This window comes from Petromyzon marinus, unplaced genomic scaffold, assembly GCF_048934315.1.
Source record: "Petromyzon marinus isolate PM22_M1 ecotype Great Lakes invasive population unplaced genomic scaffold, UKy_Petmar_22M1.pri1.0 PM_Scaffold_4, whole genome shotgun sequence".
Taxonomy (NCBI): Eukaryota; Metazoa; Chordata; class Hyperoartia; order Petromyzontiformes; family Petromyzontidae; genus Petromyzon; species Petromyzon marinus.
The window spans coordinates 3664368-3690800 of NW_027423390.1; the positions used below are offsets into that span (position 1 = coordinate 3664368).

The 26433-nt window shown below is 48.2% G+C and overlaps 1 protein-coding gene and 1 long non-coding RNA gene across 3 annotated transcripts in view; one reads left to right on the plus strand and one right to left on the minus strand.

The window, feature by feature from the left end:
* LOC142923302 (uncharacterized) overlaps positions 1-15833 on the minus strand; it is a 171641-nt gene extending 155808 nt beyond the window's left edge. Inside the window, exons 1-2 of the long non-coding RNA XR_012940676.1 lie at positions 15767-15833; positions 12789-12914 (exon numbers count right to left, since the gene is read on the minus strand). This is a non-coding gene — a long non-coding RNA (uncharacterized LOC142923302). The remainder of the gene's footprint in view (positions 1-12788; positions 12915-15766) is intronic.
* A 3215-nt stretch (positions 15834-19048) lies between these two features.
* The window catches only part of LOC142923300 (mucin-2-like), a 37460-nt gene continuing 30075 nt past the window's right edge, over positions 19049-26433 (plus strand). The window contains exons 1-6 of one of the 2 annotated variants that reach the window (XM_076064346.1): positions 19049-19619; positions 21362-21463; positions 22140-22334; positions 24005-24073; positions 24191-24626; positions 24784-25799. In XM_076064346.1, the coding sequence (XP_075920461.1) occupies positions 19539-19619; positions 21362-21463; positions 22140-22334; positions 24005-24073; positions 24191-24205 (462 nt within the window). In that variant the 5' untranslated portion in view covers positions 19049-19538 and the 3' untranslated portion in view covers positions 24206-24626; positions 24784-25799. The remainder of the gene's footprint in view (positions 19620-21361; positions 21464-22139; positions 22335-24004; positions 24074-24190; positions 24627-24783; positions 25800-26433) is intronic. The other variant, XM_076064347.1, reaches the window with a different exon arrangement.

Here is a 26433-nt window from a genome sequence, read left to right on the forward strand (position 1 = left end):
ACTGATTAACACTGAACCCTGTGGGAGTCTGACTGATTAACACTGAACCATGTGGAAGTCTGACTGATTAACACTGAACCCTGTGGGAGTCTCACTTATTAACACTGAACCCTGTGGGAGACTCACTGATTAACACTGAACCCTGTGGGAGTCTCACTGATTAACACTGAACCCTATGGGAGTCTCACTGATTAACACTGAACCCTGTAGGAGTCTCACTGATTAACACTGAACCCTGTGAGAGTCTCACTGATTAACACTGAACCCTATGGGAGTCTCACTGATTGACACTGAACCCTGTAGGAGTCTCACTGATTAACACTGAACCCTGTGAGAGTCTCACTGATTAACACTGAACCCTATGGGAGTCTCACTGATTAACGCTGAACCCTATGGGAGTGTCACTGATTAACACTGAACCGTGTAGGAGTCCCACTGATTAACACTGAACACTGTGGGAGTATCACTGATTAACACTGAACCCTATGGGAGTCTCACTGATTAACACTGAACCATATGGGAGGCTCACTGATTAACACTGAACCCTGTGGGAGTCTCACTGATTAACACTGAACCCTGTGAGAGTCTCACTGATTAACACTGAACCCTATGGTAGTCTCACTGATTAACACTGAACCCTATGGGAGTCTCAATGATTAACACTGAAACCTATGGGAGTCTCACTTATTAACACTGAACCCTGTGGGAGTCTCACTGATTAACACCGAACCCTATGGGAATCTCAATGATTAACACTGAACCCTATGGGAGTCTCACTGATTAACACTGAACCCTGTGAGAGTCTCACTGATTAACACTGAACCCTATGGGAGTCTCACTGATTAATGCTGGACCCTATGGGAGTGTCACTGATTAACACTGAACCGTGTAGGAGTCCCACTGATTAACACTGAACACTGTGGGAGTATCACTGATTAACACTGAACCCTATTGGAGTCTCACTGATTAACACTGAACCCTATGGGAGTCTCACTGATTAACACTGAACCCTTTGGGAGTCTCACTGATGAACACTGAATCCTATGGGAGTCTCACTTATTAACACTGAACCCTGTGGGAGTCTCACTGATTAACACTGAACCCTATGGGAATCTCAATGATTAACACTGAACCCAATGGGAGTCTCACTGATTAACACTGAACCCTGTGGGAGTCTCACTGATTAACAGTGAACCCTGGAGGAGTCTAACTGATTAACACTGAACCCTGTGGGAGTCTGACTGATTAACACTGAACCATGTGGAAGTCTGATTGATTAACACTGAACCCTGTAGGAGTCTCACTTATTAACACTGAACCCTGTGGGAGACTCACTGATTAACACTGAACCCTGTGGGAGTCTCACTGATTAACACTGAACCCTATGGGAGTCTCACTGATTAACACTGAACCCTATGGGAGTCTCACTGATTAACGCTGAACCCTATGGGAGTGTCACTGATTAACACTGAACCATGTGGGAGTCTCACTGATTAACACTGAACACTGTGGGAGTCTCACTGATTAACACTGAACCCTATTGGAGTCTCAATGATTAACACTGAACCCTATGGAGTCTCACTGATTAACACTGAACCCTGTGGGAGTCTCACTGATGAACACTGAACCCTGTGAGAGTCTCACTGATTAACACTGAACCCTATGGGAGTCTCACAGATTAACACTGAACCCTATGGGAGTCTCACTGATTATCGCTGAAACTTATGGGAGTGTCACTGATTAACACTGAACCGTGTGGGAGTCCCACTGATTAACACTGAACACTGTGGGTGTCTCACTGATTAACACTGAACCCTATTGGAGTCTCACTGATTAACACTGAACCCTATGGGAGTCTCACTGATTAACACTGAACGCTGTGGGAGTCTCACTGATTAACACTGAACCCTATTGGAGTCTCAATGATTAACACCGAACCTTATGGGAGTCTCACTGATTAACACTGAACCCTGTGGGAGTCTCACTGATGAACACTGAATCCTATGGGAGTCTCAATGATTAACACTGAACCCTATGGGAGTCTCACTGATTAACACTGAACCCTGTGGGAGTCTCACTGATTAACACTGAACCCTATTGGAGTCTCACTGATTAACACTGAACCCTGTCGGAGTCTCACTGATTAACACTGAACCCTGTGAGAGTCTCACTGATTAACACTGAACCCTATGGGAGTCTCACTGATTAACACTGAACCCTATGGGAGTCTCAATGATTAACACTGAACCCTATGGGAGTCTCACTGATTAACACTGAACCCTGTGGGAGTCTCACTGATGAACACTGAATCCTATGGGAGTCTCAATGATTAACACTAAACCCTATGGGATTCTCACTGATTAACACTGAACCCTATGGGAGTCTCACTGATTAACACTGAACCCTGTGGGAGCCTCACTGATTAACACTGAACCCTATGGGAGTCTCACTGATTAACACTGAACCCTGTGCTAGTCTCACTGATTAACACTGGACCCTGTGGGAGTCTCACTGATTAACATTGAACCCTATGGGAGTCTCAATGATTAACAGTGAACCCTATGGGAGTCTCAGTGATTAACACTGAACCCTGTGGGAGTCTCACTGATTAACACTGAACCCTGTGGGAGTCTCACTGATTAACAGTGAACCCTGGGGGAGTCTAACTGATTAACACTGAACCCTGTGGGAGTCTCACTGATTAACACTGAACCATGTGGAAGTCTGACTGATTAACACTGAACCCTGTGGGAGTCTCACTTATTAACACTGAACTCTGTGGAGACTCACTGATTAACACTGAACCCTGTGGGAGTCTCACTGATTAACACTGAACCCTATGGGAGTCTCACTGATTAACGCTGAACCCTATGGGAGTGTCACTGATTAACACTGAACCATGTGGGAGCCTCACTGATTAACACTGAACACTGTGGGAGTCTCACTGATTAACACTGAACCCTATTGGAGTCTCAATGATTAACACTGAACCCTATGGAGTCTCACTGATTAACACTGAACCCTGTGGGAGTCTCACTGATGAACACTGAACCCTGTGAGAGTCTCACTGATTAACACTGAACCCTATGGGAGTCTCACAGATTAACACTGAACCCTATGGGAGTCTCACTAATTATCGCTGAACCTTATGGGAGTGTCACTGATTAACACTGAACCGTGTGGGAGTCCCACTGATTAACACTGAACACTGTGGGAGTCTCACTGATTAACACTGAACCCTATTGGAGTCTCACTGATTAACACTGAACCCTATGTGAGTCTCACTGATTAACACTGAACGCTGTGGGTGTCTCACTGATTAACACTGAACCCTATTGGAGTCTCAATGATTAACACCGAACCCTATGGGAGTCTCACTGATTAACACTGAACCCTGTGGGAGTCTCACTGATGAACACTGAATCCTATGGGAGTCTCAATGATTAACACTGAACCCTATGGGAGTCTCACTGATTAACACTGAACCCTGTGGGAGTCTCACTGATTAACACTGACCCCTATGGGAGTCTCAATGATTAACACTGAACCCTATGGGAGGCTCACTGATTAGCACTGAACCCTATGGGAGTCTCACTGATGAACACTGAATCCTATGGGAGTCTCAATGATTAACACTGAACCCTTTGGGATTCTCACTGATTAACACTGAACCCTGTGGGAGTCTCACTGATTAACACAGAACCCTGTTGGAGCCTCACTGATTAACACTGAACCCTATTGGAGTCTCACTGATTAACACTGAACCCTGTCGGAGTCTCACTGATTAACACTGAACCCTGTGAGAGTCTCACTGATTAACACTGAACCCTATGGGAGTCTCACTGATTAACACTGAACCCTATGGGAGTCTCAATGATTAACACTGAACCCTATGGGAGTCTCACTGATTAACACTGAACCCTGTGGGAGTCTCACTGATGAACACTGAATCCTATGGGAGTCTCAATGATTAACACTAAACCCTATGGGATTCTCACTGATTAACACTGAACCCTGTGGGAGTCTCACTGATTAACACTGAACCCTGTGCTAGTCTCACTGATTAACACTGGACCCTGTGGGAGTCTCACTGATTAACATTGAACCCTATGGGAGTCTCACTGATTAACACTGAACCCTGTCGGAGTCTCATTGATTAACACTGAACCCTGTGAGAGTCTCACTGATTAACACTGAACCCTATGGGAGTCTCACTGATTAACACTGAACCCTATGGGAGTCTCAATGATTAACACTGAACCCTATGGGAGTCTCACTGATTAACACTGAACCCTGTGGGAGTCTCACTGATGAACACTGAATCCTATGGGAGTCTCAATGATTAACACTAAACCCTATGGGATTCTCACTGATTAACACTGAACCCTGTGGGAGTCTCACTGATTAACACTGAACCCTGTGGGAGCCTCACTGATTAACACTGAACCCTATGGGAGTCTCACTGATTAACACTGAACCCTGTGCTAGTCTCACTGATTAACACTGGACCCTGTGGGAGTCTCACTGATTAACATTGAACCCTATGGGAGTCTCAATGATTAACAGTGAACCCTATGGGAGTCTCAGTGATTAACACTGAACCCTGTGGGAGTCTCACTGATTAACAGTGAACCCTGGGGGAGTCTAACTGATTAACACTGAACCCTGTGGGAGTCTCACTGATTAACACTGAACCATGTGGAAGTCTGACTGATTAACACTGAACCCTGTGGGAGTCTCACTTATTAACACTGAACCCTGTGGAGACTCACTGATTAACACTGAACCCTGTGGGAGTCTCACTGATTAACACTGAACCCTATGGGAGTCTCACTGATTAACGCTGAACCCTATGGGAGTGTCACTGATTAACACTGAACCATGTGGGATTCTCACTGATTAACACTGAACACTGTGGGAGTCTCACTGATTAACACTGAACCCTATTGGAGTCTCAATGATTAACACTGAACCCTATGGAGTCTCACTGATTAACACTGAACCCTGTGGGAGTCTCACTGATGAACACTGAACCCTGTGAGAGTCTCACTGATTAACACTGAACCCTATGGGAGTCTCACAGATTAACACTGAACCCTATGGGAGTCTCACTGATTATCGCTGAACCTTATGGGAGTGTCACTGATTAACACTGAACCGTGTGGGAGTCCCACTGATTAACACTGAACACTGTGGGAGTCTCACTGATTAACACTGAACCCTATTGGAGTCTCACTGATTAACACTGAACCCTATGGGAGTCTCACTGATTAACACTGAACGCTGTGGGAGTCTCACTGATTAACACTGAACCCTATTGGAGTCTCAATGATTAACACCGAACCCTATGGGAGTCTCACTGATTAACACTGAACCCTATTGGAGTCTCAATGATTAACACCGAACCCTATGGGAGTCTCACTGATTAACACTGAACCCTGTGGGAGTCTCACTGATGAACACTGAATCCTATGGGAGTCTCAATGATTAACACTGAACCCTATGGGAGTCTCACTGATTAACACTGAACCCTGTGGGAGTCTCACTGATTAACACTGACCCCTATGGGAGTCTCAATGATTAACAGTGAACCCTATGGGAGGCTCACTGATTAACACTGAACCCTATGGGAGTCTCACTGATGAACACTGAATCCTATGGGAGTCTCAATGATTAACACTGAACCCTTTGGGAGTCTCACTGATTAACACAGAACCCTGTTGGAGCCTCACTGATTAACACTGAACCCTATTGGAGTCTCACTGATTAACACTGAACCCTGTCGGAGTCTCACTGATTAACACTGAACCCTGTGAGAGTCTCACTGATTAACACTGAACCCTATGGGAGTCTCACTGATTAACACTGAACCCTATGGGAGTCTCAATGATTAACACTGAACCCTATGGGAGTCTCACTGATTAACACTGAACCCTGTGGGAGTCTCACTGATGAACACTGAATCCTATGGGAGTCTCAATGATTAACACTAAACCCTATGGGATTCTCACTGATTAACACTGAACCCTGTGGGAGTCTCACTGATTAACACTGAACCCTGTGGGAGCCTCACTGATTAACACTGAACCCTATGGGAGTCTCACTGATTAACACTGAACCCTGTGCTAGTCTCACTGATTAACACTGGACCCTGTGGGAGTCTCACTGATTAACATTGAACCCTATGGGAGTCTCAATGATTAACACTGAACCCTATGGGAGTCTCACTGATTAACACTGAACCCTGTGAGAGTCTCACTGATTAACACTGAACCCTATGGGAGTCTCAATGATTAACGCTGATCCCTATGGGAGTGTCACTGATTAACACTGAACCGTGTAGGAGTCCCACTGATTAACACTGAACACTGTGGGAGTATCACTGATTAACACTGAACCCTATAGGAGTCTCACTGATTAACACTGAACCCTATGGGAGTCTCACTGATTAACACTGAACCCTGTGAGAGTCTCACTGATTAACACTGAACCCTATGGTAGTCTCACTGATTAACACTGAACCCTATGGGAATCTCAATGATTAACACTGAACCCTATGGGAGTCTCACTGATTAACACTGAACCCTGTGGGAGTCTCACTGATTAACAGTGAACCCTGGGGGAGTCTAACTGATTAACACTGAACCCTGTGGGAGTCTCACTGATTAACACTGAACCCTGTGGAAATCTGACTGATTAACACTGAACCCTGTGGGAGTCTCACTTATTAACACTGAACCCTGTGGGAGACTCAATGATTAACACTGAACCCTGTGGGTGTCTCACTGATTAACACTGAACCCTATGGGAGTCTCACTGATTAACACTGAACCCTATGGGAGTCTCACTGATTAACGCTGAACCCTATGGGAGTGTCACTGATTAACACTGAACCATGTGGGAGTCTCACTGATTAACACTGAACACTGTGGGAGTCTCACTGATTAACACTGAACCCTATTGGAGTCTCACTGGTAAACACTGAACCCTATGGGAGTCTCACTGATTGACACTGAACCCTGTCGGAGTCTCACTGATTAACACTGAACCCTGTGAGAGTCTCACTGATTAACACTGAACCCTATGGGAGTCTCACTGTTTAACGCTGAACCCTATGGGAGTGTCACTGATTAACACTGAACCGTGTATGAGTCCCACTGATTAACACTGAACACTGTGGGAGTATCACTGATTAACACTGAACCCTATGGGAGTCTCACTGATTAACACTGAACCTTATGGGAGGCTCACTGATTAACACTGAACCCTGTGGGAGTCTCACTGATTAACACTGAAACCTATGGGAGTCTCACTTATTAACACTGAACCCTGTGGGAGTCCCACTGATTAACACTGAACCCTATGGGAATCTCAATGATTAACACTGAACCCTATGGGAGTCTCACTGATTAACACTGAACCCTGTGAGAGTCTCACTGATTAACACTGAACCCTATGGGAGTCTCACTGATTAATGCTGGACCCTATGGGAGTGTCACTGATTAACACTGAACCGTGTAGGAGTCCCACTGATTAACACTGAACACTGGGGGAGTATCACTGATTAACACTGAACCCTATTGGAGTCTCACTGATTAACACTGAACCCTATGGGAGTGTCACTGATTAAAACTGAACTATGTAGGAGTCCCACTAATTAACACTGAACACTGTGGGAGTATCACTGATTAACACTGAACCCTATTGGAGTCTCACTGATTAACACTGAACCCTATGGGAGTCTCACTGATTAACACTGAACCCTTTGGGAGTCTCACTGATGAACACTGAATCCTATGGGAGTCTCAATGATTAACACTGAACCCTATGGGAGTCTCACTTATTAACACTGAACCCTGTGGGAGTCTCACTGATTAACACTGAACCCTATGGGAATCTCAATGATTAACACTGAACCCAATGGGAGTCTCACTGATTAAAACTGAACCCTGTGGGAGTCTTTCTGATTAACAGTGAACCCTGGGGGAGTCTAACTGATTAACACTGAACCCTGTGGGAGTCTCACTGATTAACACTGAACCATGTGGAAGTCTGACTGATTGACACTGAACCCTGTGGGAGTCTCACTTATTAACACTGAACCCTGTGGGAGACTCACTGATTAACACTGAACCCTGTGGGAGTCTCACTGATTAACACTGAACCCTATGGGAGTCTCACTGATTAACACTGAACCCTATGGGAGTCTCACTGATTAACGCTGAACCCTATGGGAGTGTCACTGATTAACACTGAACCATGTGGGAGTCTCACTGATTAACACTGAACACTGTGGGAGTCTCACTGATTAACACTGAACCCTATTGGAGTCTCAATGATTAACACTGAACCCTATGGAGTCTCACTGATTAACACTGAACCCTGTGGGAGTCTCACTGATGAACACTGAACCCTGTGAGAGTCTCACTGATTAACACTGAACCCTATGGGAGTCTCACAGATTAACACTGAACCCTATGGGAGTCTCACTGATTATCGCTGAACCTTATGGGAGTGTCACTGATTAACACTGAACCGTGTGGGAGTCCCACTGATTAACACTGAACACTGTGGGAGTCTCACTGATTAACACTGAACACTATTGGAGTCTCACTGATTAACACTGAACCCTATGGGAGTCTCACTGATTAACACTGAACCCTGTGGGAGTCTCACTGATTAACACTGACCCCTATGGGAGTCTCAATGATTAACACTGAACCCTATGGGAGTCTCACTGATAAACACTGAACCCTATGGGAGTCTCACTGATTAACACAGAACCCTGTTGGAGCCTCACTGATTAACACTGAACCCTATTGGAGTCTCACTGATTAACACTGAACCCTGTCGGAGTCTCACTGATTAACACTGAACCCTGTGAGAGTCTCACTGATTAACACTGAACCCTATGGGAGTCTCACTGATTAACACTGAACGCTATGGGAGTCTCAATGATTAACACTGAACCCTATGGGTGTCTCACTGATTAACACTGAACCCTGTGGGAGTCTCACTGATGAACACTGAATCCTATGGGAGTCTCAATGATTAACACTAAACCCTATGGGATTCTCACTGATTAACACTGAACCCTGTGGGAGTCTCACTGATTAACACTGAACCCTGTGGGAGCCTCACTGATTAACACTGAACCCTATGGGAGTCTCACTGATTAACACTGAACCCTGTGCTAGTCTCACTGATTAACACTGGACCCTGTGGGAGTCTCACTGATTAACATTGAACCCTATGGGAGTCTCAATGATTAACAGTGAACCCTATGGGAGTCTCAGTGATTAACACTGAACCCTGTGGGAGTCTCACTGATTAACACGGAACCATGGCGGAGTCTAACTGATTAACACTGAACCCTGTGGGAGTCTCACTGATTAACACTGAACCCTGTAGGAGTCTGACTGATTAACACTGAACCCTGTGGGAGTCTCACTTATTAACACTGAACCCTGTGGGAGACTCACTGATTAACACTGAACCCTGTGGGAGTCTCACTGATTAACACTGAACCCTATGGGAGTCTCACTGATTAACAATGAACCCTATGGGAGTCTCAATGATTAACACTGAACCCTGTGGGAATCTCACTGATTGACATTGAACCCTATGGGAGTCTCACTGATTACCACTGAACTCTATGGGAGTCTCAGTGATTAACACTGAACCCTGTGGGAGTCTCAGTGATTAACACTGAACCCTGTGGGAGTCTCACTGATTAACACTGAACCCTGTGGGAATCTCACTGATTAACATTGAGCCCTGTGGGAGTCTGACTGATTAACACTGAACCCTGTGGGAGTCTCACTGATTAACACTGAACCCTGTGGGAGTCTCACTGATTAACACTGAACCCTGTGGAAGTCTCACTGATTAACAATGAACCCTGTGGGAGTCTCAGTGATTAACACTGAACCCTATGGGAGTGTCACTGATTAACACTGAACCCTATGGGAGTCTCACTTATTAACACTGAACCCTGTGGGAGTCTCACTGATTAATACTGAACCCTATGGGAGCCTTACTGATTAACACTGAACCCTGTGGGAGTATCACTGATTAACACTGAACACTATGGAAGTGTCACTGATTAACACTGAACCATGTGGGAGTCTCACTGATTAACACTGAACCCTTTGGGAGCCTCACTGAATAACGCTGAACCCTATGGGAGTGTCACTGATTAACACTGAACCATGTGGGAGTCTCACTGATTAACACTGAACACTGTGGGAGTCTCACTGATTAACACTGAACCCTATTGGAGTCTCACTGATTAACACTGAACCCTATGGGAGTCTCACTGATTAACACTGAGCCCTGTGGGAGTCTCACTGATTAACACTGAACCCTGTAAGAGTCTCATTGATTAACATTGAACCCTATGGGAGTCTCACTGATGAAGACTGAATCCTATGGGAGTCTCAATGATTAACACTGAACCCTATGGGATTCTCACTGATTAACACTGAACCCTTTGGGAGTCTCACTGATTAACACTGAACCCTGTGGGAGCCTCACTGATTAACACTGAACCCTGTGGGAGTCTCACTGATTAACACGGAACCATGGCGGAGTCTAACTGATTAACACTGAACCCTGTGGGAGTCTCACTGATTAACACTGAACCCTGTAGGAGTCTGACTGATTAACACTGAACCCTGTGGGAGTCTCACTTATTAACACTGAACCCTGTGGGAGACTCACTGATTAACACTGAACCCTGTGGGAGTCTCACTGATTAACACTGAACCCTATGGGAGTCTCACTGATTAACAATGAACCCTATGGGAGTCTCAATGATTAACACTGAACCCTGTGGGAATCTCACTGATTGACATTGAACCCTATGGGAGTCTCACTGATTACCACTGGACTCTATGGGAGTCTCAGTGATTAACACTGAACCCTGTGGGAGTCTCAGTGATTAACACTGAACCCTGTGGGAGTCTCACTGATTAACACTGAACCCTGTGGGAATCTCACTGATTAACATTGAGCCCTGTGGGAGTCTGACTGATTAACACTGAACCCTGTGGGAGTCTCACTGATTAACACTGAACCCTGTGGGAGTCTCACTGATTAACACTGAACCCTGTGGAAGTCTCACTGATTAACAATGAACCCTGTGGGAGTCTCAGTGATTAACACTGAACCCTATGGGAGTGTCACTGATTAACACTGAACCCTATGGGAGTCTCACTTATTAACACTGAACCCTGTGGGAGTCTCACTGATTAATACTGAACCCTATGGGAGCCTTACTGATTAACACTGAACCCTGTGGGAGTATCACTGATTAACACTGAACACTATGGAAGTGTCACTGATTAACACTGAACCATGTGGGAGTCTCACTGATTAACACTGAACCCTTTGGGAGCCTCACTGAATAACGCTGAACCCTGTGGGAGTCTCACTGATTAACACTGAACCCTGTAAGAGTCTCATTGATTAACATTGAACCCTATGGGAGTCTCACTGATGAAGACTGAATCCTATGGGAGTCTCAATGATTAACACTGAACCCTATGGGATTCTCACTGATTAACACTGAACCCTTTGGGAGTCTCACTGATTAACACTGAACCCTGTGGGAGCCTCACTGATTAACACTGAACCCTATGGGAGTCTCACTGATTAACACTGAACCCTGTGGGAGTCTCACTGATTAACACTGAACCCTGTGGGAGTCTCACTGATTAACATTGAACCCTATGGGAGTCTGACTGATTAACACTGAACCCTGTGGGAGTCTCAATTATTAACACTGAACCCTGTGGGAGACTCAATGATTAACACTGAACGCTGTGGGAGTCTCACTGATTAACACTGAACCCTATGGGAGTCTCACTGATTAACACTGAACCCTATGGGAGTCTCACTGATTAACGCTGAACCCTATGGGAGTGTCACTGATTAACACTGAACCGTGTGGGAGTCTCACTGATTAACACTGAACACTGTGGTAGTCTCACTGATTAACACTGAACCCTATTGGAGTCTCACTGATTAACACTGAACCCTATGGGAGTCTCACTGATTGACACTGAACCCTGTAGGAGTCTCACTGATTAACACTGAACCCTGTGAGAGTCTCACTGATTAACACTGAACCCTATGGGAGTCTCACTGATTAACACTGAACCCTATGGGAGTCTCAATGATTAACACTGAACCCTGTGGGAGTCTCACTGATTAACACTGAACCCTGTGGGAGTCTCACTGATGAACACTGAATCCTATGGGAGTCTCACTGATTGACACTGAACCCTATGCGAGTATCACTGATTAACACTGAACCCTGTGGGAGTCTCACTGATTAACACTGAACCCTGTGGGAGTCTCACTGATTAACAATGAACACTATGGAAGTGTCACTGATTAACACTGAACCCTGTGGGAGTCTCACTGATTAACACTGAACCCTATGGGAGTCTCATTGACACTGAACCCTATGGGAGTCTCACTGATTAACACTGAACCCTGTGGGAGTCTCACTGATTAACACTGAACCCCGTGGGAGTCTCACTGATTAACACTGAACCCTGTGGGAGTCTAACTGATTAACACTGAACACTATGGAAATGTCACTGATTAACACTGAACCCTGTGGGAGTCTCACTGTTTAACACTGAACCCTATGGAGTCTCACTGATTAACACTGAACCCTATTGGAGTCTCACTGATTAACACTGAACCCTATGGGAGTCTCACTGATTAACACTGAACCCTGTAGGTATCTCTTTGTCTGGCTCTGTGAGCCATCTCACCGCTCAGTGCTGAGGTAGGCTGTGACGTCATGCGGCGGGGCACGTGACACCAGGCAGGGAGGCGTCTGATTGGCCACCTGGCGGCTCACGCTGGGACCCGGGCGCGTGGTGAAGCCGCCGACATGCCTAAGGGGGGGGGGGGGGAGCCACGCCCATCATGAACCCAAACCACTAACTCACTCACTCACCCACTCACTCACCCACTCACTCACTTACTCACCCACTCACTCACTGACCTACTCACTCACTCACCCACTCACTCACTCACCCACTCACTCACTCACCTACTCACTCACCAACTCAATCACTCACCCACTGACTCACTCACCTACTCACCCACCCACCCACTCACCCACCCACCCACTCACTCACCCACTCACCTAATCACTCCCTCACCCACTCACCACTCACTCACTCACTCACCCACTCACTCACTCACCCACTCACTCACCCACTCACTCACTCACTCACCTACTCACCCACTCACTCACTCACCTACTCACTCACCCACTCACTCACTCACCTACTCACTCACTCACCCACTCAATCACTCACCCACTGACTCACTCACCTACTCACCCACCCACCCACTCACCCACCCACCCACTCACTCACCCACTCACCTCATCACTCCCTCACCCACTCACCACTCACTCACTCGCCCACTCACTCACCCACTCACTCACTCACTCACCTACTCAACCACTCACTCACCTACTCAACCACTCACTCACCCACTCACTCACTCACCCACTCACCCACTCACACACCCATTCACCCATTCACCCACTCACCCACTCACCCACCCACTCACTCACTCACCCACTCACCCACCCACCCACTCACCCACTCACTCACCCACCCACTCACTCACCCACTCACTCACCCACCCTACTCACTCACCCACTCACCCATCCACTCACCCAACAACTCACTCAACCACCCACCCACTCACTCACACAACCACTCACTCACCCACCCACCCACTCACTAAGTCACCCACTCACCCACTCACTCACCCACTCACCCAACCACTCACCCAACCACTCACTCACCCACCCACTCACTCACTCACCCACCCACTCACTCACCCACCCACTCACTCACCCAACCACTCACTCACCCACCCACACACTCACCCAACCACTCACATACTCACTCACCCACCCACCCACTCACCCCCTCACTCACTCACCCACTCACCCACTCACTCACCCACTCAGCCCCTCATTCACTCACTCACCCACCCATTCACTCACCCACCCACTCACCCACTCACTCACCCACTCACCCACTCACACACTCACCCAACCACTCACCCACCCACACACTCACCCAACCACTCACACACTCACCCACCCACTCACCCCCTCACTCACTCACCCACTCACTCACTCACCCACTCAATCACCCACTCACCCACTCACTCAATCACCCACTCACCCACTCACTCACTCTCACCCACCCACTCACTCTCACCCACCCACTCACCCACCCACCCACTCACCCACTCACTCACTCCCCCACTTACCCTCCCACCCACTCACTCACCCACCCACTCACCCACTCAGGGGGAGGGGCGAGGGGAGGGAGGGGCGAGGGGAGGGAGGGGTAGCGGCGAGGGGAGGGAGGGGGAGGGAAGGGGGAGGAGTCAATGTCTCCCTACTCCCCATCAACCGAGCAAGCAACACACAGACAAAGTTCCCCAGGTAGCCTCTAGCAGGGCTGTAGGGGCAAGTGCTGTTGCATGAACAATGACAAATCTCCTCCAGGTAGCCTGTACGAGGACTGTCGGGGCAAGTGCTGCTGCTAGTAGCGAGTAACAGCAGCAGCAGCAGCCACGGCTACCGGCACCACCAACACCACCACCACCACCACCACCACGCCCGTCCGCCTTTGTCTCTCCCCTAACCAAGTGACACTCAGACGCGGTGTGCACTAACCGTTGCACCACCGCTCCCCTCCCAACCCACCCACACCCACCACACCTCCCCCCAATACCCACCCAACCACTCACCCACTCACCCAACCACTCACCCAACCACTCACTCACTCACCCACTCACTCACTCACCCACTCACTCACCCACTCACTCACCCAACCACCCACCCAACCACTCACCCACTCACTCACCCACTCACTCACCCAACCACTCACTCACTGACCCACTCATTCAACTACCCACCCACTCACTCACCCACTCACTCACCCACTCACCCACCCACTCACCCACCCACTCACCCACCCACTCACCACCCACTCACCCACACACTCACCCACACACTCACCCACCCACACACACCCACACACTCACCCACACGGCCATCGTGAACCCCATCCACCCACCCACACTCACCCACCTACCTATTCACCCACCCACACCTCCATCGTAAACCCCACCCACATACTCACCCACTCACCCACTCCCCCACCCACACACATCACTACAATCACCTCCACCATCACCACCACCATCACCATCACCACCACCATCACCACCATCAGCACCATCTCCACCACCATCACCACCACCATCACCACCATCACCACCATCATCATCACCACCACCATCACCACCATCATCATCACCACCATCACCATCACCACCATCACCATCGCCACCATCACCACCACCACCATCACCACCACCATCACCACCATCACCATCACCACCATCACCACCACCACCATCACCATCACCACCACCATCACCATCATCATCACCACCACCACCATCACCACCATCACCACCACCATCACCACCACCATCACCACCACCATCATCACCACCACCATCATCACCATCACCACCATCACCACCGTCATCATCACCATCACCACCATCACCACCGTCATCATCACCATCACCACCACCATCACCACCATCACCACGGCAAGAACTATTCTTTCCACAACAATATCCAAGACTGATCGATTTAGCGATAATAAATAACTGCACAACAATACAAATACATTACACGATCGATTCACTGCGCGAGAGAGGGAGGGGAGGGGGAGGGGCGAGGGAGGGGTGAGGGGAGGGAGGGGGAGGGGCGAAGGGAGGGAGGGGGAGGGGCGTGGGGAGGGAGGGGGAGGGGCAGGGGAGGGGAGGGAGGGGGAGGGAGGGGGAGGGGCGAGGGGGGGAGGGGCGAGGGGGGAGGGGCGAGGGGGGAGGGGGAGGGGCGATAGGAGGGAGTGGGAGGGACGGGGAAGGGAGAGGCGAGGGGAGGGAGGGAGAGGGAAGGGGGAGGAGTCAATGTCTCCCTCTCCCCATCAACACGAGCAAGCAACACACAGACAAAGATCCCCCATGTAGCCTCTAGCAGGGCTGTAGGGGCAAGTGCTGTTAGATGAACAATGACAAAGCTCCTCCAGGTAGCCTGTACGAGGACTGTCGGGGCAAGTGCTGCTGCTAGTAGCGAGTAGCAGCAGCAGCAACAGCTACCACGTCTACCGGCTCCACCACCACGCTCGTCCGCCTTTGTCTCTCCCCTAACCAAGTGACAATCAGACGCGGTGTGCGCTAACCGTTGCACCACCGCTCCCCTCCAACCCCACCCACACCCACCACACCTCCTCCCAATACCCACCCAACTACTCACCCACTCACCCAACCACTCACCCACTCACCCACCCAACCACTCACTCACCCACACACTCACCCACCCACACACACCCACACACCCACCCACACGTCCATCGTAAATCCCACCCACATACTCACCCACTCACCCACTCCCCCACCCACACACATCACTACCATCAGCTCCACCATCACCACCACCATCACCACCACCATCACCACCACCATCACCACCACCATCACCACCACCATCACCACCACCATCACCACCACCATCACCACCACCATCACCACCACCATCACCACCATCATCACCATCACCACCACCATCACCACCACCATCACCACCATCACCATCACCAACATCACCACCACCATTACCAACACCACCATCACCACCATCACCATCACCACCATCACCACCACCACCATCACCACCACCACCATCACCACCACCATCACCATCATCACCATCACCACCACCATCACCACCATCACCACCGTCATCATCACCATCACCACCACCATCACCATCATCACCACCACCATCAGCACCACCACCACCATCACCACCACCCCCACCATCATCACCACCACCATCATCACCACCACCATCACCACCATCATCACTACCACTACCACCACCATCATAACCATCACCACCACCATCACCACCACCATCACCACGGCAAGAACTATTCTTTCCACAACAATATCCAAGACTGATCGATTTAGCGATATAAAATAATTGCACAACAATACAAATACATTACACGATCGATTCACTGCGCGAGAGAGGGAGGGGAGGGGGAGGGGCGAGGGAGGGGGAGGGGTGAGGGGAGGGAGGGGGAGGGGCGAGGGGAGGGAGGGGGGTGGGGAGGGAGGGGGAGGGGCGGGGGAGGGAGGGGGAGGGAGGGGGAGGGGCAGGGGAGGGGAGGGAGGGGGAGGGGCGAGGGGGGAGGGGGAGGGGCGAGGGGGGAGGGGCGATAGGAGGGAGTGGGAGGGACGGAGAAGGGAGGGGCGATGGGAGGGAGGGTGAGGGAAGGGGAGGAGTCAATGTCTCCCTCTCCCCATCAACACGAGCAAGCAACACACAGACAAAGTTCCCCCAGGTAGCCTCTAGCAGGGCTGTAGGGGCAAGTGCTGTTAGATGAACAATGACAAAGCTCCTCCAGGTAGCCTGTACGAGGACTGTCGGGGCAAGTGCTGCTGCTAGTAGCGAGTAGCAGCAGCAGCAACAGCTACCACGTCTACCGGCTCCACCACCACCACCACGCCCGTCCGCCTTTGTCTCTCCCCTAACCAAGTGACAATCAGACGCGGTGTGCGCTAACCGTTGCACCACCGCTCCCCTCCAACCACACCCACACCCACCACACCTCCTCCCAATACCCACCCAACTACTCACCCACTCACCCAACCACTCACCCACTCACTCACCCACTCACTCACCCACTCACTCACCCACTCACCCACCCACTCACCCACCCACTCACCCACCCACTCACCCACCCACTCACCCACCCACTCACCCACCCACTCACCCACCCACTCACCCACCCACTCACCCACCCACTCACCCACTCACTCACCCACTCATTCACCCAACCACTCACTCACCCACACACTCACCCACCCACACACACCTACACACCCACCCACACGTCCATCGTAAACCCCACCCACATACTCACCCACTCACCCACTCCCCCACCCACACACATCACTACCATCAGCTCCACCATCAGCTCCACCATCACCACCACCACCATCACCACCATCATCACCACCATCACCACCACCATCACCACCATCACCACCATCACCACCATTATCACCATCATCTTCATCATCACCACCATCACCATCACCACCATCACCACCATCACCACCATCACCACCACCACCACCATCACCACCATCACCACCATCACCACCACCACCATCACCACCATCACCACCACCATCACCATCATCACCATCACCACCACCATCACCATCATCATCACCACCACCATCACAACCATCACAACCATCACCACCATCACCACCACCATCACCACCACCATCACCATCATCACCACCATCACCATCATCACCACCACCATCACCACCATCACCATCATCACCATCACCACCACCATCACCACCATCACCACCATCACCACGGTCATCATCACCATCACCACCACCATCACCACCACCATCACCACCACCATCACCACCACCACCATCACGACCACCACCACCATCATCACCACCACCATCACCACCATCATCACTACCACCACCACCACCATCATAACCATCACCACCACCATCACCACCACCATCACCACGGCAAGAACTATTCTTTCCACAACAATATCCAAGACTGATCGATTTAGCGATAATAAATAACTGCACAACAATACAAATACATTACACGATCGATTCACTGCGCGAGAGAGGGAGGGGAGGGGGAGGGGCGGGGGAGGGGCGAGGGAGGGGTGAGGGGAGGGAGGGGTGAGAGGAGGGAGGGGGAGGGGCGAGGGGAGGGGAAGCGTGGGGAGGGAGGGGGAGGGGCGGGAGGAGGGAGGGGCAGGGGAGGGGAGGGGAGGGAGGGGGAGGGGCGGGAAGAGGGAGGGGGAGGGGCGAGGGGGGAGGGGCGATGGGAGGGAGTGGGAGGGAGGGGCGAGGGGAGGGAGGGGGAGGGGTCCAGTTTCCAGTGTCATTTTGGCGCAGCGAGCTTTTGTATAATTATTAAGTGCGTTGGTGAATGTTGTACCGGTTAAACCCCGTTGAATGTGGCTGATAAGGAGGAAAAAGACACACGGGCAAGCGACGCGTCTACTGTTTCTGCCATTTATGGGAGAATAAAAGGTATCCGATTTGCGAGGCCGGGGTTTTCCAGGAGCGCATCCGTGACATTGTGAAAGCAGCCGGGACGCGCCTGTGACGTCATATCCGGGCGGCGCGGAAGCCACCTACTTTTGGTTCTCCTTAGACTTGACCAAATACCCGTTGGGATATAATTTTTTTGTTATTCCGAGAGAAAATATTGGGCTAGGGTGTTTGAAGGGCCCGCCGCCCCCTCCCTTTGAGACGTCGCGCGCGTGCGCGGGTGCAATACGTGCCCCAGCGGCGCGTGGAGCTGCAATTCGGCCGAGTGCCCTGGCACGTGCCGCATGTACGGGGACAGCCACTACGTCACCTTCGACGGCAAGAGGTTCGTCTTCGACGGGAACTGCGACTCCAGCATCGTGCAGGTGGGCACCAGAACGGACGCGCCCTGCTCACGCACGCCACGGACTAACGTCGGGCGAGTGAATTCATTAATTCATAATTAATCCGTAACAATAATTTGTGACTATCAGGCGCCTTTCGCGATAAAATCTCAAGGCGCCACGCACAAAGAAGAATAAGCATGAACCGGGGGGGGGGGGGGCAGAAGAAGAGCCAGAGGATCAAAGTGCATGAGAGTAAACTGGTTTTGGTGATATGTGTTTTAGTCGGGACTTACAAATATCGACATTTCTACATGTATGTTGAACTTCTTTCGCACCGTACTTAGCCAACCGTGCTAATCGGAGGTGCAGGGTAAGGACAACAAACTAAACACAACAAGCAGTTCAAAAGAAATGTAGTATAGTGGTGTAGTGTATAGTAGTGTATAGTGTAGCGTATAGTGGTGTAGTGTATAGTAGTGTTTAGTAGTGTAGTGTATAGTAGTGTAGCGTATAGTGTAGTGTATTACATAGTGTAAAGTGTAGTATAGTGGTGTAGTGTATAGTAGTGTAGTGTGTAGTGTAGTGTATAGTAGTGTTTAGTGTAGTGTATTGTAGTGTATAGTAGTGTAATGTTTAGCAGTGTAGTGTATAGCGTAGTGTATAGTAGTGTCGTGTATAGTGGTGTAGTGTATAGTAGTGTAGTGTATAGTAGTGTAGTATATAGTGTAGTGTATAGTAGTGTAGTATATAGTGTAGTGTAGTACATAGCGTAAAGTGTAGTATAGTGGTGTAGTGTATAGTAGTGTTTAGTGTAGTGTATAGTAGTGTAGTGTTTAGTAGTGTAGTGTATAGTAGTGTAGTGTATCGTGTAGTGTATAGTAGTGTAGTATATAGTGTAGTGTAGTACATAGTGTAAAGTGTAGTATAGTTGTGTAGTGTATAGCAGTGTTAAGTGTAGTGTATAGTAGTGTAGTGTTTAGTAGTGTAGTGTATAGTAGTGGAGTGTATAGTGTAGTGAATAATAGTGTAGTATATAGTGTAGTGTAGTATGTAGTGTAGTATATAATGTAGTGTAGTACATAGTGTAAAGTGTAGTATGTAGTGTAGTATATAGTGTAGTACATAGTGTAAAGTGTAGTATGTAGTGTAGTGTATAGTGTAAAGTGTAGTATAGTAGTGTAGTGTATAGCAGTGTAGTACAGTAGTGTATAGTGTAGTATATAGTGTAGTATGTAGTGTAGTATACTAGTGTAGTGTATAATAGTACAAGGCAGTGTGTACTGGTAGTATAAGGTAGTGTATACTGTATTGATGTATAGTAGTGTATAGTAGTGTAGTGTATAGTAGTGTATAGTGTAGTGTGTAGTGTAGTGTATAGTGGTGTATAGTAATGTTTACTGTATAGTGTAGTATGTAGTGTATAGTGTAGTGTATAGTGGTGTATAGTAATGTATAGTGTATAGTGTAGTGTATAGTGTAGCGTATAGTGTAGTGTATAGTAGTGTATAGTATAGTGAATAGTATAGTGTCTAGTATAGTGTGTAGTGTAGTGTATAGTGGTGTATAGTGTAGTGTATAGTGTGTAGTGTAGTGTATAGTGGTGTATAGTAATGTTTACTGTATAGTGTATAGTACACTATACACTATACAGCAGGCAGCTCCACAACTGGGTGGGGGAGAATGATCGCACAAAATGGACGGATTTACCTATGGACGAACGGAGGGATGCACGATGGTTGGATGGATGGATCACCAAATTGCGCTCGCTTTGTGCCGACCAGGACTACTGCTCCACAGCCGAGGGCAACTTTCAGATCATCACCGGCAAGGACTGCAGCGCTGTGGACTCGAGCTGCTCCAAGGCGATCCGCTTCTACATCAAGGTGAAGTCAAGAGCCACTCCAGTGGCCGGCTGACCGCGCTGCGACGTGGGCTGGGTTAAACGCGACCTTTCCAAGCGCTGCGAATTGATGAGCTTGTGCGTCTCGGTGTACGTGCGAGTCGATTGGTTCCTTCGATAAGTCTATGCTGTTCTAGATTTGAAGCTTTCGTGACTGCAAGGATCCATACTCTTTGGTTCTATTCGGTAAAGTCACGTAGGTAAAAAATAAAACAACAAAAATCACGACGTTTCGGCCACAAAACAAGCGGCCTTCATCACCAGAACACAAGCGGCCTTCATCACCTGATGAAGGCCGCTTGTGTTGTGGCCGAAACGTCGTGATTTTTGTTGTTTTATTTTTTACCTACGTGACTTTACCGAATAGAACCAAAGAGTAAGTCTACGCTGGCTCTTTGTTCTTGGCATAGCAATTGAGTGTGCAAACGAGGGAGTGCAAAAGTTTGCGGTGTCCACGGGCCAGGAGAGGTCCAGGAAGTTTAGACGACAGGTTCCCTCACCCCCATCGCCAGTTTAGTTTATTCCCTGGCATCAGGGTCCATGCCGAATGTGCTTGGCCACTGGGGTCTTTCTGTCGTCTCCCTCACCTCCCTCTGTAACCCCCCCCCTCACCTCCCTCCGTCTTCTCCCTCCCTCTCTCCCTTCCTCGTCCACTACAGGATTACAACGTGGAGGTTCACATGGTGGCCGGGGAGGTGATGGTAGTGCCCGTGGCCGGAAAGATCCCGGCGATGGTGGATGACCTGAGCATCCACTCGGTGGGGCTCTACCGCATCGTGCAGACCGGCATCGGCATCATGGTCATGTGGGACCGGCGCACGAGCATCTTCGTCAAGGTCGACTCCAAGTACAAGGTCAGCGTCGCGGTGGTGGTGTTGGTGGTGATTTTGGTGGTGGTTGGTGGTGATGGTGATGGTGCTGGAGGTGGTGGTGGCGTCATGGTCACGTGGGACGAGCGCACAAGCATCTTCGTCACAGGTCGACTCCAAGTACACCGTCAGGGCCAAAGCCAAGGTGGTGCAATGTGCAGGAGATAGAAATGGATGGTGGTTGCTATGCTGCTGCTGGACGTGGCTGCCTCCCCCGCGGTGCGATCAAGCTCCGTGGAGGCAGCAGCGAGGGTTCGGCGGATCACCGCACAGATGTTGCGAATATCCCTTCCCCCAGCGTACGGCGTTGAGGAGGATCCACACCCTGGCTCGCCAGGAGTTGGCAGTGGAGCACGTGGATTAATAGCCATCTGTTTCAATCTGCATGGAGTACTGGTGTTGTTGTTGCCCTCTCGGGCACATGGGTTGTCTTTGTGTATATGTGTAAAAGCACTTAATAATAAGCTAAAAAACATTAACACATCGAGGTCCGTAGGGCTTGGGCAGCTGTTGGCACCGGGATCATTTTCCTACTCCCTTTCCCACTCTGGTGAGTCAGGCTATGACCTTCTTATCAGAAGCTCATAGCCTCAGGGAAAGTGGTTTGTCTGCCAGACTCACCAGTGCAAAACATTGAATGCAAAGCAGAGAGATTCCCTAATACCCCATGGCAGAAATTGGGCCAGACAATCACTTGTGACAAGAATAAAGGACTGAAATGTGTCAATGAGGATCAAGGAGGACTGCCATGTTACAACTACAAGGTCAGATTCTGCTGCTCCAAATCAGGTGGCCCCCCTCCACCACCCAATACTCAGGCCCCAACCAAAGGGGCCCCTGAGAAACCACCAACAGCAGCTGCTCCGGAAACAACGAAAAGGAAGCCAAAGTCCCCACCAGTGCCTAAAGAGACCACTATCAGTGAAGGTAACTATGACAATGGTAATATGAACATCAATTATGTACTAGTTAAAATAAATCACGTCAGTAACATTACCGACCTTCACCTTGTAAACATTCCACCAATCAGAAGAATTGTATCTGTATTGGCATCAAAGACAGCTTTTACTCAACAATGAAAACTGATACTTTGGGAAGTAATAATCATGTTTGGGCACTTTTTCTAATATTTGACTTATGAATATATTCGAAACACGTGAGATCAAAAATATTTAAAATTACATTAAACACGTTTTGTGACGTCACATGATAGGTTATCATCCACTTTTAAATAATGGACGTTTGAAAAGTAAACAAAATCAAGTAAAATACATTGCCCGTGTATGCAAGCTATATAGATAAACATCATGCTACAGGTATACACGTATTTAATACACACACTACACCTGGCTAATTTCCCAATTGCTGATGTTAACACAGTGCTCCAGATACTAATTTTCTGAAGTTAATGTTCCCCATTCCACTAAACAAAAATCAAACGTTGTAAAAAGGCAGCTATTTGGTCAAATGATGCAGTCATCCATTTCCATTTGTAAACCCAACATTTGGATGGGTCCACTTCAATGCAATCAATAGAAACTCAAAACTACTTACCTGTCCTAACAAACATTATTTTGAGAGATATAATATTCAGTGATGATGATGTGTATTATTTTATGCGATGCACACACCATAATTCACATATATTTTTGCAGAATGGATTGTTCCTGCAACTCGGCAACCAATTGAGGCTACAAAACCAAATGAAACACCCACCAACCAAGGTAAGGATTGGAGTGTGGTAACATAGTCTTGAGGCCTGTTTTAATGCATACCAATGGTTTCAATATTTTCCAAAATCTGTTTGAATTTCATCACCGATTAATGTTATATGTTTGCAGAAGATTGTGCTTTAGGCTGGTCTGACTGGTACGATGATCAATATCCTGATGAAGAAAATTGCGGAGATGAGGAATCCTACGAAAAGATTGTAGACTCGGGAAGAGAGGTCTGTCTGCCTCACTCATCAGTGGAAAAATTGACTGCAAAGCAGAGAAATTTCCGAATACACCATGGGAGAAATTGGGCCAAATAATTACTTGTGACCAGAGCACAGGCTTGAAATGCTCTAATGACGATCAGGACTTTTTGCCATGTTACAACTACAAGGTGAGATTCTGCTGCTCCAAATCAGGTGGCCCCCCTCCACCACCCAATACTCAGGCCCCAACCAAAGGGGCCCCTGAGAAACCAACGACAGCAGCAGCTCCAGAAACAACGAAAAGGAAACCGGAGCCCCCACCAGTGCCTGAAGAGACAACTTCAGCTAAAGATAAAGTAAGGATAGCAATCAAAGTTAAATTGAATGCTGACCAAACATTTTTCTAAAGAAATATACTTCAAAGCCTTTAGCATGAGAAAATGTTTACTTTAATCACCTTTAATAAATATATATACTTTGGTATTAATTTGAGATCTGTCTTTTTATATGCAGGCGGCAGTGTTTCAGTGACACAAGCAACGGTAATTCATGAATGTGATTGCAGTGTTAAAAGTCTAACGTCATATATTCATATATTTTTCCAAGGCCGTATCATCAGTTATAGATATGGAAATGATGGGACGTGTCTTTCATTTCGAAGAAAGAATGCATTTGACAGATTTGCTCACTGCAGACTTCCATGTTTACCGCACCTCCAACTTCCATAAATGAGCCAGAACAACCATCTACCCCAGGCTCAGGTATCATGGTGGAATTAGTTACAAAATCACGAAAGGATAATGTTGAATTATATCATATAGTTAAAGGAACAAATGTTCTGGTTTGGCAGGGGCGAGTCCTGGTTTCAGAAAAAGTTATCCTGGTGTGCGGAAGCATTGGCAAAATTGTGATGTTTTCCTGCTTTAAAGTCTTCTGGTCGAATATTATATGTACAATTATAATTTTCTATTAATTATTTTTTATTAATTTGTACCTATCTACGTGACTTTACTGAAAGATACAAAGAATATCTAAACTACATGTTATAGACTACAAAGAGCCGAATGCCACATCCCCTTTATTGTGCTGTACGTCCATGCTCCCCCATCCCACTTTCACAAACCACATTGAAGAGCATGATGAAGCACGGTCAAATAACCCACGCAACTCAAACAGAGTGGGGAGGCTTCAATAAAGCAGTGTATTGGCAAAGAGATGTACGTTATTTTGTATTACTTTCTAGTAACCCATTCATAATGCAATATTAAAGTATCGTCTGAAGGTTGCTTACGACATTTTACGTGGTTAACCTGAGAATGGATGAGCAATCTCCATTCTGTTAACATCTATCCCTTGATTTTCTTTCAAAGTGACACCTAAACCCCCAGTTGAGAAAAAGCCAACAAAGCCAGCTCCAGAAGAGAGTGCCGCTCCTCCTCAAGAACCAACTGGATCGAAGGACAAGACACCCGCACCTCCAACCTCCGGCAACAAGGAGCCAGAACCATCACCCCCAAGTCCAGGCCCAGGTACAATGGTGAAATTAGTTGCAAAATCACATGTGCATAATATATTACATGCAATCATATGTTCAATAAAAGCAACCATATGCTCTGGTAGGGTCAGGTCATTGCCAGTTACTTAAGGCTATCCTAGGATCCTGAAGAATTGCAAAAGTGTGATTTTGTCCTGCTCTATAGTCTTCTGGTCCCATACTGGGCTCATTTTACTGGAACAGGGTGGGACTAACGGACTCTAGGCTGGATTCATAGCGGAATAGGAGTAACTTACCGAGCAGTAGATCAGCTTGTTTCAGAGTGACACTACCAGCTATGTGGGCAGTGCTGGTGATTAAGGCAGCATAACTACGTAAAAGTGGGCCATGCTAACAGACGGGGTTGGCAGCTCACTGTGCTTTAGCTTTAAACCTCGACAACATTCTGAAGCGTTTTGTACAGTTACTTCGGGATTAAGATACTCATTTTATACTTCCTGTGCGTAATGATATACAAAGTTTGTTCCATGCTCAGGTGTGTTAATGTTGCTTGTTTTTAATTAATATATCTTTATACCAGCTGTATAATATTATTGATCAAATAGCACAGAATACGCATACATTCATCAGATCTCAGAAACGAAATATGGTTGCCCTGGAAGGCAGGC